This window comes from Rissa tridactyla, chromosome 1, assembly GCF_028500815.1.
Source record: "Rissa tridactyla isolate bRisTri1 chromosome 1, bRisTri1.patW.cur.20221130, whole genome shotgun sequence".
Lineage (NCBI taxonomy): Eukaryota > Metazoa > Chordata > Aves > Charadriiformes > Laridae > Rissa > Rissa tridactyla.
In genome coordinates, this window is record NC_071466.1 from 14,083,085 (window position 1) to 14,103,258 (window position 20,174).

General features: G+C 36.7%; 1 protein-coding gene across 1 annotated transcript in view; it reads left to right on the forward strand.

Annotated features, from left to right (window-relative positions):
* Positions 1 to 20,174, forward strand: part of DEUP1 (deuterosome assembly protein 1) — a 42,510-nt gene that overhangs the window by 11,150 nt on the left and 11,186 nt on the right. Inside the window, exons 4-11 of the mRNA XM_054187878.1 lie at positions 1,948 to 2,082; positions 5,037 to 5,150; positions 7,587 to 7,799; positions 12,772 to 12,917; positions 13,570 to 13,675; positions 15,239 to 15,436; positions 16,464 to 16,550; positions 19,103 to 19,302. Coding sequence (XP_054043853.1) covers positions 1,948 to 2,082; positions 5,037 to 5,150; positions 7,587 to 7,799; positions 12,772 to 12,917; positions 13,570 to 13,675; positions 15,239 to 15,436; positions 16,464 to 16,550; positions 19,103 to 19,302 — 1,199 coding nt within the window. The remainder of the gene's footprint in view (positions 1 to 1,947; positions 2,083 to 5,036; positions 5,151 to 7,586; positions 7,800 to 12,771; positions 12,918 to 13,569; positions 13,676 to 15,238; positions 15,437 to 16,463; positions 16,551 to 19,102; positions 19,303 to 20,174) is intronic.

A 20,174-nucleotide genomic window follows, 5' to 3' on the forward strand; every position in this document is an offset into this window, starting at 1 on the left:
TATCTTACCCGTGTTCTCTGGCAAGGTCAATTTCAAATGTAAGCAGCTTCTGTGCAAGAATTTTGATTTTATTTTGAAGGTGATACCTCAGCTCCCTAAGTCCATGTTACAGGATTTCTATTCAGAAATTCCGAGTTGGTTAAATCTATTCCTGGACCTCCCAATTTCATGAAACTTTCTAGTCTACAACAATCTATCTTCTGGTCATCTTTTCTATTCTTTTTTGCTGTTCCGTATTATGAGTTTCCAAAATCTCTATGTCTCTAGGAAGTTTCCAGATGATTCTTTAACTCCAGTTTCTGTTCTGTATCTTTTCTGGATTTCTGGACTTATTTGGCCATCTTTGTCATCTGGACAGACCTCAATTGCTCATTCGAGGTTGGTTCAACAGGATTCCATTCCATTTCCAATTACTTCCTTGGCAGCAATTTCTTTTCCAGACAGTAGTTCACTTGAGCAGTTAACAAAAATATGAGATTCTATGTATTTTTTTTGTCTAAACAAAGAACTTCATGTTAGATTCAGAATTTTTTAAGTCATATATGCCAGAATTTAAAGGAACAAAACAACAAGAGACATGATCAGTATTCATAGTTGTAAGCTTCTTTTCTACTAAACATTATTCTCAAAGTTCATAGAATCATAGAATGTGTTGGGTTGGAAGGGACCTTTAAAGGTCATCTAGTCCAACCCCCCTGCAGTAAGCAGGGACATCTTCAACTAGATCAGGTTGCTCAGAGCCTCATCCAGCCTGGCCTTGAATGTCTCCAGGGATGGGGCATCCACAGCTTCTCTGGGCAACCTGTGCCAGTGTCTCACCACCTTCAGTGTAAAGAACTTCTTCCTAATGCCTAATCTAAACCTACCCTGCTCTAGTTTAAAACCATTGCCCCTCATCCTGTTGCTACATGCCCTTGCAAACAGCCCCTCCATGGCTTTCTTATAGGCCCCCTTCAGGTACTGGAAGGCTGCTAAAAGGTCTCCCTGGAGCCTTCTCTTCTCCAGGCTGGACAACCCCAACTCTCTCAGCCTGTCTTCATAGGAGAGATGCTCCAGCCCTCATATCATCTTCATGGCCCTCCTCTGGAACCCGCTCCAACAGGTCCATGTCCTTCTTGTGCTGAGGGCTCCAAAGCTGGACACAGTACTTTCACTTGGCTTCCCTCAAGACCATATTTTTAGTGTTTCCTTTGGTAATATCCTTGATTATTTATAGGTACATATCTCTACCAGACAATGTTGGTTTACTGTATCAAACCTGTTAGTGGCCACTAGTGCCTTTGCTAGTGTAGTATAGCTAACTGTTGATCAGGCTGGCCATTTTTCTGAAGAGGCTGGTACTTCTACTGGTACCTTGCCTTCTCTGCCTCTGACTCCTTTGCCTCTGACCATGCTTTCACAGTAAGATCAACAGGCAGAACTGTATTTTGTGTCTAATTCTCATGGACAGTCTTTGGTACTTAATGATTATAGAAGAATGCAATCATCACACATGTAACATTTCAGCAATTTTTGTGATAAAAAAAGAAACATGCAAGTTTAAAATGTGTTAATGATACTCCCTCATTCTAGCTGGGGAATCACCCTTTAAAAATGTCAACACAAGATGGCAGTAAACAAGTATAGAACATTTCAGATAAAGATTGGAGAGGAAATGACACTATGGGTAACAGTGCCATAAAGAATCATAGAATAATTTGGGTTGGAAGGGGCCTTTAAAGGTCATCTAGTCACTTCAGCAGAATTAAGTATCTGTCAAACGAACCATTTTGAACAGTTAGTTAACATTTATGTGAGAGCTTAGTCTTGTTCATCTCTAATAAATTAACTTTATTAATTGATTCTGTTACACTGAAGCTGCAGTTGGTGATTCTAGTTTAAAGAAAACTTTGTCCATATGGTCATCTTTGATAGATTCTGCATGTTCAACTCTGCTTTCATTTTTAGTTTTCAAAGTTGACATGTATTTACGAAAAGCTACAGTCACATCAGTTAAAACAAAAAAAGGTTGAAAGTAGAGAAAAATGTGCGGAAAGCCTAGAGACACCACCTGAACTGACCAATTTATATAGGAAACTGGAGGTAAGAATTCTTTGTTATTCTATTCTAATTTTAGTATGCCTTTAGAACTAATTTGCGTTTACAGTTGTAAACGTTAATTTCCTGATAATTCTACAAAAATTATATAATGTCTTGCTCTGGCAAGAAAAGGTGCACATTTTAATATTCAGATTTTGTTCTTTTATGCAAGTCTTATTAGTGTTTTTAGTAGTTCTTTGAGTTCATATAGATAATTTTCTTCGTAACTGTAACTATAAATAAATTTTACTTTTTTCCTGATTAATAAATGAATTATATAATCTCTTGAGGCATGAGACCTTTTACATATGCTGGATACTGTCGCATAATACCTACCATTAATTCAAGTTTTGACAACTTTGACCATGTAGGGTTAGACAGGAAAAGGATTTAGGATTGGAAAACTGTTTGTTACACACATATCTTGTCAACATCCGTGTGCCTGAGGCAATCGTTGACATCCCTGCCTAGTTTCCTTAGGAAATGCATTAGAAAGGATTGGGCACTTAAAAATACATTCCACAGAATCCAGCATACTGAGTGGGGGAGTAGATAATATGAGACACTGAGGACAGGATTCGGTCACATTCCCTATCCCTCTGGATGCAGAATGGATTTTAGCTGACTTATTCTTGGATACAAAAAGATACTAATTTCTAATCATAATTCCTGGCCTTGACTTCTCAGAGTTAGAAGTTACTTTCTGATCTGTGGAATAATAAAATATTTATTGGGCCAACAGGAGAGTTAGCCAGCACAGAGAACTGGCATATAGAGAGCGTGCCTCCAAGTGGTGGCTTCTCCCTGGATACTCTTCTGGCTACATTCACTGGTCAGAAACTGATATCCAGTCTCATTTCTTATAATTGAGCAATGTAATCTCTGGCTGTGATAATTTTTGCTTCTTCTTTTTTACTTATACAATAAATTTGCTGGTATCCTGTGCAAAGTGAAACAACTTCAAAAGGAAGAATTCCAGAGCCTGTTGAAAAATAACATTTGTTTGTTAGGTGGAAAATTATCGTGGGAAGATTCTGGTTCAGATTCTGCCTGGAGAGAAGATTATTAAACTGAGTCTTCCACGTGTGGGGAGAACAGTCTAACCACTAGTCTGATGAAGCATAAGAGGATCACAAAAAATAATTTACATTTTCTCTCGCCATCCTTTGTAAAGCATGATAAAGTAGTGTGTGCTTCAAGAGTTTACTAAAGTGGGTCCTGTAGGGAAAGTAAGCAGAGGAATACCAGCTGGAAGTGTGAGCTAGTCGCCTAGTTGCTAAGCATTGTGAAGACTTACAGGCTTATGATATAGATTTATGTAGGTTTATGTTACAGATTTAGAAACTTTGAGAACTTTACAAGCAAAATCTTAAGAACTAATAGACTTTAAGTACTTTCATACTTAAGGATCTTTTTGAACTTGCCTATCTTCTATGTTATTCTATAAGATATAGGAATAACTTCTGCGACCTTTAGGTAACTATACCTACATAACAGGACACATCCTAGACACATCGTAGCGCTACATGATGTTGCCATCTCTTCACATGGAAGGGTCCTCACCGTCAGAAAAGCTCCTACACTTTGGACTGCAGCATAGCTGCCAACGTCTGCTACTACAAGAATAATAAATGGGTTATACATCTATCGTTGACTAAATATATCACTACTGTGAAACTGTCTGATCTAGCTAATTTGAGAATGACCTTATTCAAGATTAAAATGTGAAAATAATGTAACACAAGAATAATTTGATTAATTATGCAGTATGGAAAATGAATGGAATATGTTCTGCAAATTCTAGTATTCAGGAAATAATGACTGTGTTGGAAATCTACTAAGCTCAGCAGTGCTTTAGTAAGGCCTTGAACCTGCAGTCCTTATTGAATAGTCTGAAACTCCATTTGTATCACATTTTATAAAATGGGAAGATGTTTATTTGTTTAAAATGCCAAAGCAGATATTAGGAAAGCTATAATAGAGAAGATTTGTATTAATAATCCATGTTGGAAAGCATTCAATTTTGTTGCAGTAGCAAATAAAATCTTATTTTTTAAAATTTGCGGAATACCCAAGTTTAGGATAATTATAAAAAGTTATCTGTCTTTTTTGGAAACATTTCCACTGGGAAATAGGAAGTTCTCGTAACAGCTTATAAGTATTATAGTTTTCACTGTATAAAACAGTATAGTGTTATTTTGCTAATTCTTCATACTAAAAGAGCAACAGCTCTAGTAGCTGGAGTTCAACTTATTTTGTAGGATACCGCCTTTAAAGTCTAGTTGTGAACATGTAAGATCTGGTATGATTTAAGAGCAAATTCAAATACACTATAAATAGGAATAGAAGTGCAAATACAAAAACAGTGTTAGATAAATCTGATATAATAGAATTTGTTAAACAAGTTTTTGTTTAAACTAGGCGAACTCAGAACCAGAAGCAGCAATTGTAAAGAGAGCAAGAAGTAAAATTTATTCACAGTAGCTGCTGTCCCATTCGTTCAAAAAAAAAAAAAAAAGGAAAAAAGCAAGCACTCAAAACATTTGCCTGAATATTAAGGATTTGATTCCCTGCTAATTACTCTACTTGGCACTGATATAGCTTTAAAGTTACAGGAACTACCCTTGAATTAAAGGGAGGTATTATAGTCATAACTCTAAGATCTACAGCAATGGAAATGATTTTAAATATTTTATCACTTTTATTTAATGATTATGTTTACCACACATTTTTTTCAGATTAACAGCCCTAAAGACTGGTGGGGATGGCTTTTCTGGTGGAGGTGGCTAGATGGGTGTTTATATCATAGTTCTTTTTTTCTCCTTTCCAAAATTATGGAAAGATTATTGATTAAAAAACTAGATTTTTCTTAGAACTATACAAATTACAAAGTTATTTAGATTAAGGAAAAAAGTGATTTTCCCTGTGTTTACTAGCCTTGTTTTGCTGTCTTTCAGGAATTCAAGGCAAAATTAAGAGAATGGGATAAGAAGGGGACAAGCTGCCAAAATTGTCTCATTTATTTAGATGCTCAACAAAAATTATTGTCCAAGAAACGTAGTTTATTTCAGGTAAAATTCCTACCTTCGTGCTTTAGGAAGAAAATGAGCTGTTAGCTCAGCTAGAGTTATTTTAACTTTATTTAAAAAATCTGAACACCACTAAGCTTACAGTGGATCTGACAATACATGGCTATATTGGTAGTGAATACATTGCATTAGGTAAGGCAGATCCATACAGAAAGATCTAATGATGCATACAGTTATTTTAATTTTATTTTTCTCGTGAAAATGAGAAAAAGTATCATGATGAAAATGACAATATTCCTGATTTTAAAAAAACTGCAAAAAGCAGTGCGTGTTCCTTTTTACTTTTTTAAGTACACCGTGGAGATACTTTTATCTTCTGTGCTATTTACTAATAATGCAATTAATTGTGATGACAAGTTATTGAAAAATATCTTACCAAGTAAGTAGTACATGCCATTACTATGTTGACTCAAATATAAAGTTCCTTCAAAACCAAGAGATCCCTCATTTTTTTAAAGATCATAAATATGCATTAATGTAATTCATGCAGAAAAATTGATTTCTGTATCCTACTCCAAAATCAGACTTGGCATTGTTTTTTGGATCACTTATACCTTTTATATCATATTTTTCACTTTCAAGTTACCATTCACTCCTTGTCTGACTTCGTGATTCTTTTTTACTTACCAGTTTGCTTACTACTTTTTTTATATAGCCTGTTGATCTAGCATATTTTGCTTTTTCTAATTGCTTCCAATTCAGAACAAAATAGATTTAATGATGTCTTGATGACCTATCCTGCTCTAAAAAAATTAGAAAATAACTTACAGATTAACTGGGCCACAAGACAGCTCGAAACTTAAGTATGTGGAAGCCATTTACGTTGCTAACTAGTAATCCCCTTTTCCACTGTTACTAAGATCATTGGATCTTAATCTAGTGAAACGCTTTCTTAGCAATTCCTATGAGAGCCTTTACCTGTAGCCAGAGCTTCTAAGGGTGACAGATAAGGTTTGGGTTTAGATGCTAAAAGCATTCTATTGCAACTATTGAACTTCCGTACAAACATGTTAAAAAAGCAAGGCTTTGACTAGACAAAACTACTTTTGCAACTACGTTGCTTATATAGTTAGACAAGTCAAAATAGAGTACTCAAGGTGGTCATCCACAATTCTCTGTTGAGACTTACATCATTGCCATCTGTGAACTGTCTTTGAAGACAATTTTCTTCAAGACTGTAACATAACACCAACTAGTTTATTAAATAGAAATCTGATGAACTGTTAGCCCTTAACTGTATTAAAAAGCTTTGATTGGTCCTGTGTCTTTGTCTCAAATTCCTCTTTTGTGAGGTCTTTGATTTCCAGCTGGAGTCTTGCGCCATATTTTTCACAGGATGTTTTGACATTACGATATGTTAGACTCCGTAACTTAGATGTCAGGGGGACCTTAAGTTATTACCTATAGAAATGAAACTTACCTGCAAATTTCTTTTGGCTTTTGATTTGATACGCAGCCAGTGCTCAGTTCTGCTTAGGTGCTCATCCAACACAAATTAGGGGAACATAGTTGATGACATCAAAAGCTGACTAAAGCATGCCTTTTTCCAGTCCTTATCCATGAAATATGATATTTGTAACCCTATGTATTTTTAATATACATTTTCATGCTCAACTTCATCTCTGCACATGATACATGGCTTCCAGGTTATGTTTCGTTGTCATTTTTCAGCTAATTCTCAGTCTTCTGAAAGATTACTGCTGCTTGTTAATCTCCCAGTAGAGGGATGCATGTGGATAATTTTTTAAACAGCAAAACCAGTTGCCATAGTAATTATGCTTCTTCACGATGCCTGTGAATTCACAAATACTGGCCGTACTGATTTTCTGAAGTATTGGATTTAGGATTTTAATTAGTACCAGAATGGAGTGTGGGACTCCGCAGAATGTGCAAATGATTCTTCCCCAAGTTTAAGGGTAATGATATCAAAGAAGTACAGTTACTGTAGTAACTGAGCTGTTTATACATGAACTATGTAACGCTAGTCCTCCTGTCAAAGGTTAATGTCTATCCTGAGGCGCACGCACACACAACTCCTACTGAGTTCAGTGAATCACAGAGGAACATTTCCCTCAAATTATTTTTTATAGGTAACTGCTTTGAGTAGGTCATCATATTCACCTTCTTCACATTTGGGGCTAATTAACATCAGGTGCTAGGGAAATACACAGTAGAGGAGAAAAATCCTTGAAAAATATTCTGTGCCCTTGAAAGTTTCTGAAGCGTTTTTCTTACTGAGGACAAAGAACTTCAGTCTAAAACAAGGAAGTATCCTCTAGAGAAGTAATGCAAACTGTTACAATTGTGCCATCTTTTCTAAGCAAATGCTGGTGGAAATGGAAATAGTAGTAATGGTTTGGTCCGAACAATTTACATATAATTATTGAATTTCATTTAAAATATTTTCTTGTTTTATAGAAGCAGACCCAGAATGATCAATTCCAAATAAGCAATAAGAAACAAACCCAAGAAGAGGTAGTTACGTATGGACAGCCCGAAAGTGAAAAGGATGAGCTGATTATTGAAAAGCTAAAGGCAACTGTGAATGAAATAGCAATAAACAAGAATAAACTAGAAGAGGAAAATCTGAAACTCCGGGAGGATCTAAAAATGTACCAAAACCAATGCCAGGTAGTAATAGTTTTTCTTTTTCATGACGACTGTGGAAATAATGTTGGAGAATTAATTACTTAAGAGTATACTTTAAAAAGTTGTAGTGAGATGCCTATATAAAAGATCTGTACATTAGGCATATTCTTTGCAGGAGCACAGAATGAGCTGGGAACAGTACAATTTGTTGAGTAACACTTGAAGAGAAAACAGAAATATGTTTGATATGTAGTAGTATATTTTATACTTGTCTGTTTATCGAGGTTTTTTTTAACTTTCCAATAGCCATAGCGCCTACAGGAACTTAGCCTAGTTCACTTGGTTCCTTGTATATAAATGACTTCTATGAAATCTCTTTAGCTGATTTACACCTTGTTGTACGCTGTGCCACATAGCTAGTAAATAAGCATCTAGAAAAGTGTATGGTATACTTTATTATTGAGAGAAGATGTTGCAGTCAGTGAATTATTAAGTTGCTGGCCATGTGAAGAACCAACCATCAGTTTTTATCTTACCCCCAGTTTACCGTTTTTCAACATAGCATCGCTCTAGGAAGACAGCCATTTGGGCCTCTTGTTTCAGTTGTGACATATGAGTTCTGACAAGATTGAGATAATACAAAATCTTTACAGCCTTTTGTATTAGCTATGCTTGAAACAGATCAGGAATGAGATTCTTGTTGCTTTTTTTTTCTGGTAACATACATAAATTATGCTTTTGCTTATTTATTTAAACACTTCAATGTTCAGTAATATATTGAGTGGCCTATAATAACCTCGACTCTGGAGAAAAATAATCTATTTCTGTTTATAGACAACCTTGAAGAGTTATAACTGCATATGCAATATACTTTATAGGAATTAACATACATATGGCGGAGGTTAATATCAGGTATTGGCAGAACAGCCAAGTTTAGCGCATGTGATTTTTATACATTTAATTTGCACATTAGTTCACGGAGTCATTTGTCTGTATACAAGCTATCAGTATGCAAGCAAAAACCTCAGTTTTGGGGCCTGCTAAAGGGCTGCCATCAAAAGTATTGGAACTAGAATAGGAGTGGAACAAATCATGGCAATTGGAGCAGGTGGATATATGCTGTACAACAGAGAGAGCAGATGTCATTGTGCTGTAGCCTTTAAGAAAATCTTCAAGCAAGAGGCTTTTTGGAATTGTGTGCATAGAATACAGGATCTGTAGGACGCACTGAAGACTTTTTAAGTAGAAGTGGAACTAGGTGTATATAACATTGTCAGCTAAAGGGCAGAAAGTTGTGGAATAACTGTGCTGGTAGTGTGGAATAAAAAAGATGATGGAACATCTCATTCTGGGCATCATCTCAAGGCATGTGGAGGAAAAGAAAGCTATCAGAAGCACTCAACATGGATTCACCAAGGGGAAATCATGTCTGACTAATCTGATGGCCTTCTATGATGGCATGACCAGTTGGATAGAGGAGGGGAGGGCAGTGGATGTTGTCTACCTTGACTTAAGCAAGGCATCTGACACCGTCTCCCACAGCATCCTCATAGGGAAGCTTAGGAAGAGTGGGTTAGATGAATGGATGGTGGGGTGGGTAGATAACTGGTTGAAAGACAGAGCTCAGAGGGTAGTGGTTAGGGGCACAGGGTCTAGTTGGAGGTCATTGATGAGTGGTGTTCCCCAGGGGTCAGTACTGGGTCCAGTCCTCTTCAATATATTCATCAATGACCTGGATGAGGGGATAGAGTGCACCCTCAGCAGGTTTGCTGATGACACAAAGCTGGGGGGGCGGCTGACACACCGGAAGGCTGTGCCACCATATAGAGAGACCTGGACCGGCTGGAGAGTTGGGTGGAGAGGAACCTTATGAAATTCAATAAGGGCAAGTGTAGGGTGCTGCATCTGGGGAGGAATAACCCTCATGCACCAGTCCAGGTCGGGGGCTGACCTGCTGGAGAGCAGCTCAGCTGAGAGAGACCTGGGAGTCCTGGTGGACAACAGGATGACCATGAGCCAGCAATGTGCCCTTGTGGCCAAGAAGGCCAATGGCATCCTGGGGTGCATCAAGAAGAGTGTGGCCAGCAGGTCGAGGGAGGTCGTCCTCCCCCTCTACTCTGCCCTGCTGAGGCTGCATCTGGAGTACTGTGTCCAGTTCTGGGCTCCCCTGTTCAAGAAGGACAGGGAACTGCTGTAGAGGGTGCAGCAGAAAGCTACCAAGATGATGAGGGGACTGGAACACCTCTCTGATGAAGAAAGGCTGAGGGATTTGGGTCTCTTCAGTCTGGAAAAAAGACAACTGAGGGGGGATCTTACCAATGCTTATGAATACTGAAAGGGTGGGTGTCAGGAGGATGGGGCCAGGCTCTTTTCAGTGGTGCCCAGGGACAGGACAAGACGTAACGGGCACAAACTTGAACGTAGGAAGTTCCACCTAAACATGAGGAGGAACTTCTTTACTTTGAGGGTGGCAGAGCACTGGCACAGGCTGCCCAGGCAGGTTTTGGAGTCTCCGTCTCTGGAGACATTCAAAACCCACCTGGACGCGTTCCCATGCAACCTGCTCTGGGTGACCCTGCTCTGGCAGGGGGTTGGACTAGGTGATCTCCAGAGGTCCCTTCCAACCCTACCATTCTGTGATTCTGTGAAATGGGAATCTTGGTGGGGAGAAGGCTGATGGCAATGGCAGCAAGCGTAGTATTATCCTCATATATCTTCTATGCCTATGACCATTTCCTGTCTGCTTCTAAATATTTCTGTCATCCTATTAATTAGCAAGCAAACAGTGATAAGGTGAAACGTATGGAAGGCCAGTTTGTTGGCTGTACAGCAAATACGAACTTTAGAAGACCCAAACTGAGACCGCAGACTATTTTGCTATCTTATGAATGGTCAGACAAACTGACCATTCATAAATGCCAAAAAGTCAGGCATACATGAGACGCAGCCTGAAAACATCATGCAGGAGGCTTGGTTCTTGAAAGTCTTTATTAAGTCGTCTGCTGGACACTAATTTACATCGAAATACAGCATATAATTGTATTACAAAGGTTGAACAGCTTTGAGTAGAATTAGAACAGGAGCTGATCAGGAATTTTTTGAGACCTCCTTTGGGTATCAAACACAGCAAGCTAGTTGAAGCAAACCTTTTCACAGAAGAAAAGAGAGGATTTGGCAAATTTTTGAACTTGAAACAGATTCTTAAAAAGTTATATTTCATTAGATATTTTACAAACTAAACCTAAAGTTTTCTGCTTCAAAATTCATTTTCATTTTGGTGTTTTAATTAGATGTAATAGATATTTCCTAAAATAATAAGTGGTACATCTCTAAATGATTTTTTTGAAGTGATGTGTGAAACTCTTGACCTGAAGTTCTGTTTCAATTATTATTGTGGCTGCTGCTGTGGCTGCTGTTGTTCATGCTATTATTATAATTCACAGAAGAAAATACAATTTATGTAAATATGTACGATGACTGCAGTCTTGCCACAGATGGTACGTGTTTCACCACACAGTTGTGCAGCATTCATTCCCCTTATCCACCCCAGAATGAAATCAGAGGGGTGGTAACCCTCCCTGAGCTTCATATATTATAAAATAATTGTGGTTATTTCTTGAATGTTGAAGTCATGAAGATGATCACGAGCAAGTCTTGCAGACAATTTTAACAATTCATTAGGCTTTATTTCACTTGAATATGCCCTGACTTGCATTTCTGAGTTTAAAAAAGCACTCTCAGCCTTTATCTAACAAAGGATAAGATGAATGAATCTGTATATGCAATCCTTATAAAAAACGTAAAAGCGCTTCGTATCTGTCTTCAGCAGCCCTTTCAGCCAGAGGAAAACCACAGGCTTCTTGGAAGGAAGGTCATGCTCATGTGAGGCTCTAAGGGAAATAGACCTTTGAAGTTCCTGCATGCGGTGTCATTTCTGGATTCCGGTTGTCTTTTGAAAGTTCAAAGGCTTTATTTTTGCTTTTAAACGTGGAAACGATATTAAAATAAAATGAAGAAATGACAAAAAATGCTACCATTTTTTAGTGTAATAGTTTTAAAGGCAAAGGATCAACATCCTTGGAAAATCCTTTTTCTTTTTGTACTCTGGAACATGCTTTTGGATCTTGGGTGAGAGGAAATAAGGATTCTCTGGATGTTATTATTGCAATAATTTGATTATTATTGCTACTTTTGTTATTTGTGATTTATATGTCCAAGTTCTTATCTTTAGTATGTTTTCAGTATATTTTGGGGGAATTCTGATTTTTTGGGGAATTCAGATTTTATGATGCCAAACATAACGTGTATCTTTGGGTTGTCTATCACATTATCAATCAGAAATTAAAGGTACAATAGAGATAAGATTTGTGGAGTCTCTAAGAAAAATCTTTTTGTGATTGCTTGAAATGTTGTAATGTTCATTCAAATAAGCAATTAGCTCCATGGAGATAGAACTAGTTTTGGAGATGATTGAGTACATACCTTATCTAAGTACTTAAGTCTAGATGCATCTGCTCCGAGCTTCCAAGCAATGTTTAATGAAGACATGCACCTAATCCTGCTTTTCTGTAGCCTTTTAGTTTTCAAGCTTATAAATTTGGAAATGCTGTTAGGAAAATAGAAAATGCAAGTTACTTATGGCACTAATTCCTGCATGTGAAGCCTGTACTAGGGTACAGAAGCTGCTGAAACAAGCAGACTGTGTAGTTTAGATGTATTTAGTACAATGAAGAACTTCTGAACGGTGTTTCCTGTGATAGTTTCAGAGACAGATGCATTGGAACATTGCAAGAGCTAAAGAATATTCAGCATCTTATTTTTTAGATGACATTTCCAGAGAAAGGAACTGACATGAAAGCAGTGCCTTTTTCAGAAATGAAACTCAAAATAAAAACATGTATGTCCTTTCACACAAATTATACAGGTATCAAAAATTATGTGTTAAAATAACAGCATTTTGAGCCACTACTGTCTCATTTTATTTAACTATTTATGTATTTGCTTGTGTCTTTAGAACATGGAGGCCGAATTTTCAGAAATGAGAAATGAGCTGCAGTCACGGGATGCTCTTTGGAGAAGGATACAACTGGAATGCCACCAGTTGCATACAGAAATATTGAAAATCGGGGAGTATAAAGATATGCAGGAAATTCAAATAAAGTATGTATGTTGAAAGCTTTTAAACAATTTAAACATTTTAAAAAATATTTAAATTAACAAGTACTTCTAAGCTAATAACTTTTCTTACATTTGATTTAAATTAAGTCTGTTTAAAAAGATACTCTGGATTCAAATGTCAGATTTTAAACAATTTTCAAATAAACATTTTCATTAGCCATTATATATGACAATATTGCAGGCAATAGATGGGGGCTCTTCTAAAAGGCTTTAATGCTGCCTAGATCTTTACAAATCAATGCATTTATTTTATTTCTATTTACATATTAACAGTGCCTTTCATTTTCTCAGCATTAAAACACTTTGGAAGTAGTGCAATTAAGATTTTCGCTAACCTCCTTTAAGGAAAATGTTCATCTTTTTATGGTTTACCTAATCTACCCCAGCTATTTGAGATTGTATGAAATACCATGTACAAGACATTTCATGATTCTTTCTGCACGCACTTGCGCTGTCCTTAATCTCCAGATATCTTCCAAGATTGAACTTGGTTTAGACCAAATCTTTTCGTTGTTTGTTTTTTTCCTATCAGTGAGCAGGTCTTACACAGTTTTACACTGAGGAGAGCATACTGTAAGGTAGAGGTTATTGAACGTTCTGCTTGTTTCGTGTTTTGTTTATTTCTTATTTAAAGGCATCAATCATCTTGTGTGCAAATTACTGAGCAACTTGAAAATAAAAATGCTGAGTTATTACTATTGGCACAAAGTCAAGAACACCAACGAGAAGAGCTAAACAAGGTATTTCATATTGTTAAGTATTTCTTAAGTACAATATGTGATTTTAGAAAGAGAGCGGAGTACTGACCTAGGGTACATGCATACGCGGAAGAGATCAGGAGGATAAATTGTGGCTTTAGGAGAGTATAGAGTTTTCTTACATGAAAAAGTTTTCATATATGGTTACATTTCTGGAGGCAGTTGTGTAGCTGGACAACTATGTGTTGTACGCACATAGTGTCATTCTGTGCGCTAACCACACAGCTAGCTACTTCACTGAAATAATGGGAGAGACCGTGCCTAAGCATATTCAGATAACACCTTGCATGTAATAAACCCGCCAAGGCATGAGTAATTCATAGGCTATAGGAGGTAGGCAGTAGTTTGTAGGCGGTCTCAGACGCGAGATATGCCAACAGATCAACAGATACGCGTTACTGTGGCAGGTACCCACACGAGGCTGAGCTTAACCAGTCACCAGCTGCACGGTCTGGGGCAGTGCTCTTCTGTTTGAACTGTGCATCATATTGCATTGCATTGCAGAAGTGCTGCGTGCAAGCAGTAGCGGCATGGCACTGTGGAATGGCATATGGCTTGGCAGGCCAAAACACTTTGGGAGTAGAGGATTCTCAGAACTCATCTCACAGGCATGTTGTGGTTTTGCTGAGTAGCAATGTAGGCAGGAATATCTCTAATTGCATTCAGCTGACTTGGATGCAGCCATTTTCGCATGGTAGTAATGATCTAGCTCTTAGGTTTTTCGCATCTACATCTATTTGTTTACAATTCTAGAATTTCTGTGTAGTTTGCATAAATAAAAATTAAATGCCATCTGCTACTGATTGTGTACAGTACTGTGAGGAATTATTAAAATGGGTTCAAAGGTTGTTCTGCTAGCTTTTGTAGTTTTGTTTCTTACATAATACAAAAGTCTATCAGTACTTAATTGTTGGTTATAGTAGAAAAATTATGAAAACAAATTTTGTGTTGATTCTTTGGAGAACTCTGCACAGGAGATAGTGCAGAAAGTTTGACCTTAAACGCTGTATATAATGGAGAGATTCTCATAAAGTGATTTACCATATATACTCTTTATTTCTAACATAGTTTCTCATTAAAGAGTCTCTAGATATTGATTTATTTATATTGCTCCCAAGTTAATTTAGGCGGCATTAAACTTATTTTAAACCTAAATTAACTTAGGAGCAATATAAATAAATCATACTTAGGTTTGTTGAATGGATATTTCCTTGGGTATTCTTTGCCGTAAATTCCAATTCTTAAAATTAACATCATTTTTATTACATTCTTTTAAAATGTTAATTTAAATGCCTTGTGTTTTGTTCATTTCTAATACTAAATAAGCAAATGAAAACACAAGAGAAGGATTGAAAAAAGACGTAAAAATAAAGCCCTGTGCACTGACTCATGAAGACATTTTATTATAAAATTTCAAAAATCTCTGATTTGGTTAGAAGAGTTGGTATCTTGGAAGCAACAGCAAAAAAGTCACTAGTAGGTAGTAAGTGATGCAATCATATTTACTGCACAACATTTTTTCTTTTTGAAACATATTTGCTACAGATAAGAAACCATCTTTATCGAGAGGAGCAGTCCCACTGCTCTGAGCAGGAAAGAATGAAGACAGAAATCTCTGACCTGACAGAAGAGCTTCATCAGAAGGAGATCACTATAGCAACTATCATGGAGAAAGCTAGTCTTCTGGAAAGACAGTTAAAAATGGAGTTAGAGATAAAAGACAAATTGTTAGCAAAACAACAGGTATGCAAGCAGGCAAAACCAGCCTAGTTCATTTTATTCCACGCTATCGATGATGACATACATTATCTGTGAAAAAAGACATTACATTTCTTTCCGTAGTTTTCATCAGCAGTGCTGTAATATCTGTGAAGTATTACTAAAGCAGCCAAATTGATACTGGAACAAGAAAACAACGTAAATGTCAACTGTACATCAAAATGGCAATGCATTCTGACCATCAAACTTGGTTACCATTTTAACATGCAAAAGATCTTGAAAACTTCCAGTTTGATGTTATTGTGTGTACTTTATCATTAGAACCATTTATTAGGTTATCTAGAATGTTTCCTAATTTTTCAATTTTTTTTAAAGCTTTCTGAAGAATGTTACAAATCTGCTTAGAAAAGTCTGGTAATTTTAAAGCTGAAGACTGTAACATCGCCCATTTGCCATTTAATGGCAAATTTCAGTTTTAAAAAGAAATGTTATCTTCATTACTTAAGTTTTGTAAACCAAAAGAACCTTCATATTTAGAGTTTCTGGGTACCTCTGTGGTTTCTGAGAGGGTCGCTGCATATTGAAAATTGTGATTAATGAAGTACTTTCCTTTTGACAAAAGGAAAGTTAATGTTTGGGGAAATGAGAGTTGTCTCCTACTTTATGACACACTTTACCAGGCCATATTCCCTGTCATGTCACTAGAAGAGTGGATGTCGTTCCTAGGCTTCATGATTCGGAATCCAGTTTCAGTGGCCTGCAAAATCTGTCCCTCTTTGTATCTCGTAACTGCATGTGACCTCTCTTATTTTCCTAAGTGATTACTTCGTTCAAAAAGGTAAATAAAATCAGAGGTATTGTGTTTGTATATCTTCTATAGATGGTTTAAGACTTCTTTCTGCTTTAGGATTGCTGTACTTAAAAAAGAGTTATTATAGTTAGTTTCATAATTCTTTGTGTATATTCTGTGAAATTGAACTTACATATATCTATACTCAGTGTTATTTCAAGTTAACAGTAACATTTAACGAAGAAATTAATCTTTTCCTAGTTGTTGGATTTCCGATACAACGTTATCAAATCTGAAAACACACATCTAAAAGAGATGGTGGAAAACCAGGAGTGTAAAAGTTGCACGGTAATGATTTTTAATGTATGCAATATGCGGAAATGCAGAACAGTTACTTGTATTTATTGTAAATGCAGATTGAGATCATGGCAGATTTAGAGATTTCTGGCTTGCATAACATAAATAAATAAATAAAAAGAAGGTGTATGACATAATCAAAAGCAAGTGGTGTTTACACACAGCCTGAAGATGGGTATAGCTAGGAATAATTTTGACCTTAATAGTAGTAAACTAGACGCAAGCTAAATTTTTCACTAACAGTGTAGACACTAAACAGTTTCTGGGCACCTATTTTTTGTAAGTGATGTTATTTATTTCAGAAAATATTTATTTTTAAACAGTCGTCATTCTCACAGATACAAAAATATGTCCCTTTTTTACTATTTTATCCCTTTGTTCATATGATATTTAAGTAACAGTGTAAAAAACTGACACATTTTGCTCCCACCCAGCTTATTTTTGGTTTAGTATTTAATTCTCTCCAAACAGGAGATATTTAAAGTTTAATTCATAAAAAGTGCACCATAATATCATGTAGAACTATAGTTTGTATGGATATAATAAATATTATACACGCTGCCTTACACAAAAAGCTTCAAAATGTCCCCTGCTTACGGAACATCTGTAGTTATTGTATCTATCACTAAGAAAAACACTGGCATGTTGCTTGTAAATACTGCTGTAAATACATCTTTGGGGGATTTGTCGCCTGTTAATTGCCTTTTTGTAGACTGACAAATATATGAAAGAATCTCACATTCCCCACACCCTTAAAATAGTATATATCTATCAATCAGTGATGTATTACCTATATATACACATACAATGTTATGGATATAGGTATGTGTATATATGAGATATTATTGTGGAAACATCAATGGATGTGTGTATGCATATCTAGCTCTTCTCTACAGTGATAATTGTTCATGAAGTTTGAGAAGAGCTGTTTGGCAAGAATCCTTGTAGGTAGCACGTGTTTGTTAAATTGTAACAGTAAAATCCAGTTACTAGCTATACCAAGGTCACTACACGTGTCAATGCGTTTGTGGATTTAATAATTATTTCCTGGTTTACTAGTGTATTGTGAGGATCTAAACATTAAAGATTGTGAGGTGCTTGGATATTAAGACTGCAGGGGCTGGAGAGATTTTTACGGATGTGTTTGTACAGGATGGTAGAGCACTACACAGACCCCCTCAAACTAGTGCCAGCCTAAGTAGTATGGTGTAAGACATCATCAGGCAGGGTTACTTGTTTAGATTTCAAAGGCAACGTAGCTGTGCCAGCTCAGTTTTGGGGTTCATGCCATTATAACTGTACTGCTGGTTCTAGAGCTATTAGTGGTAAGGTGACATAGCACTCTCCTCCTCCTCTTCTGCCACTCCTCTCCACTTGGGAGACATAGCTGACCGCCTGCCCCCTATCCTTGCACTAAATATTAAATTTTCTTATATTTGCTGGCACTTCCGTGACCGCTTGGATCAAAAATTTCCCCTTAAACTAGCTAAGCAAGGCAAGGTTTACAGGAAGAGATGACATCAGACCAGTTAGTGCAAGGAATAGACAAGATTTCGGGTGCGGGAGCCCAGTTGTGCTAGCAGTACGCTAAGAACCCAGTCCTTAATACTCAGCAGTTACTGGGGTCCCAAAGAATGAGGTAAAGCTAGAAATATATGGAAGCACGACTTAATAAAATATCTGGGTTTTTTAGTCTTTTGTGTGTAGTCTGATAAATCTTTTGAGAGTTTTCTGTTGATGACAGTCTTATTGCACATATATTTACACAGTGCAATGCAGTATACTGCAGAGAGGTAGTTCCAAATTAGCTAGCTCGGCGTGCAGCATAGGCTTCATGGAATAAGTGACAGGACAAAAAAGGACTGGCCAGTCAGCTTCCAGAACTACGCTCCATCTTCCCCTCTTGATATTCTAGTCAATGGGCCTCTTTAGCCCCTGGTCGCAGTGCACGTGTTGCTTGCACTTCCAGTGTTTTGACTTTTATACCATGTGGGCTGACCCCACTGAGAAGCAGGGTTTAGTAACACTGACGGAGAGCACCGTGCTAATGTGGCTTTACTGCTTCTGAAGCTGAAGGTGACTGTATCTCGGCACAGATATTAAATTGTGCCTGTAGACATAGCCGGTATGTAGGATAGTAATGAACTTCTATAATTTTTCTTGCTATTTTTGGTGGAATTGTTACTGGAGGGAGCAATACAGTCTGCAGCTATAGCTGTTATGGTTGCTTTTATGTCATAAGTTTTACAAAGCAAGCAATGAATTTACAACAATAATATTTTGAATGCATGTTTGTTGAGAAATTTTAATTTGTTTTATTGTGTTACAGAGGCTGCTATCCCTTCTTTCCCATTTATCTAGTGGTTGTTTTTTTTTTCTGGAGGCAATTCTCTTGGTTTGCTCTAAGTGCTGCATGATTATATATGGTAGCTAGGTCTTTCTTTAGCATAGAACATTGTTTTGTGTTTGCTTGGTAAAAATACTGACATCCATTTATTGAGGAAAAAATGACTATTTAATGATGTTTTTATCTCCTTTCACAGAGTATAGATTTATCTAACAAAGGACATGGAAATTTCACAGCTTCCATTAACAAACTAGAACATGAGAATGTAAAATTACAAAACGGTCTTGTTAAACTACAAAATGACACAGAAACATCAATACTGGGTTGCATGGATACATATGGAGAAACAGAGCACAGCTACCATACCTATTCAAAGATGCACGCAAAGGAAGAGAGGTAATATTTAGGTTGTACACATATATGAAACTTCCTGTAAGGCTTTTGGAAGCATCTAACTGGGCCAAGCTCTTAAGCTTTTTTCCCGTTTCTGTTCATTCAGAACTCCCATCGACACAAATATCAGACCTAGTTAGCATATTTGTAAGAATTTCCTACATTTTTCCAGGTGGCTAACTGAATTTGGCAATAAATGAAGTCCCAGAAATATTTGATCATTATTTTAATATTTGTCACACGAAACAACTTTAAAAACTTTTTATGTGCTGCTTAAGTTATTCTTAGTTCCAGGTTTTGCAAAACAGGACGGAATGTATTTTTACTGCCAAATAAAAACAAGACAAGGAAAGGATATAAAAACCAACATGAGAGGTAAACTGCTCCACAGGAGGTTATCTTAATAAGCAGATTAAACTACAACTCCTGCTGAAAAGCTTTATGCCCTGCCAATTTCATTTGTTGGAAGTTTCATTAAATGTATTTTAATGCCTTGTCTAGTTTTGGTGTTCTTAGGTGACCTGACTTTTACAAGAAACATAATTTCAGATGCCCTGAATAAATCATTACTACAATAAACTCCTTGTTAGGGAAAAAGAATGAGACTTAAGAATATTCAGACTCATAGAGAACATATTGTAGTCATGACTTCTTTCTTCATTCCCTGTGTTCAGTGAAGCACTGAATTACCTTGAAACATGTTATAAACATGGCGTTGCAGTAATAAAAAGAAAATTAAACTCCCTGCTAAACAATATTTCACAGTACGGGAGAGTAAAAATTAATAGGAAGCTAAATATTTTGATCATTTGTAATTAATAAAGAAGTTACACGATAGCACTGATGTAAAACAGTTCTGTGAAGAAAAGTTTAAA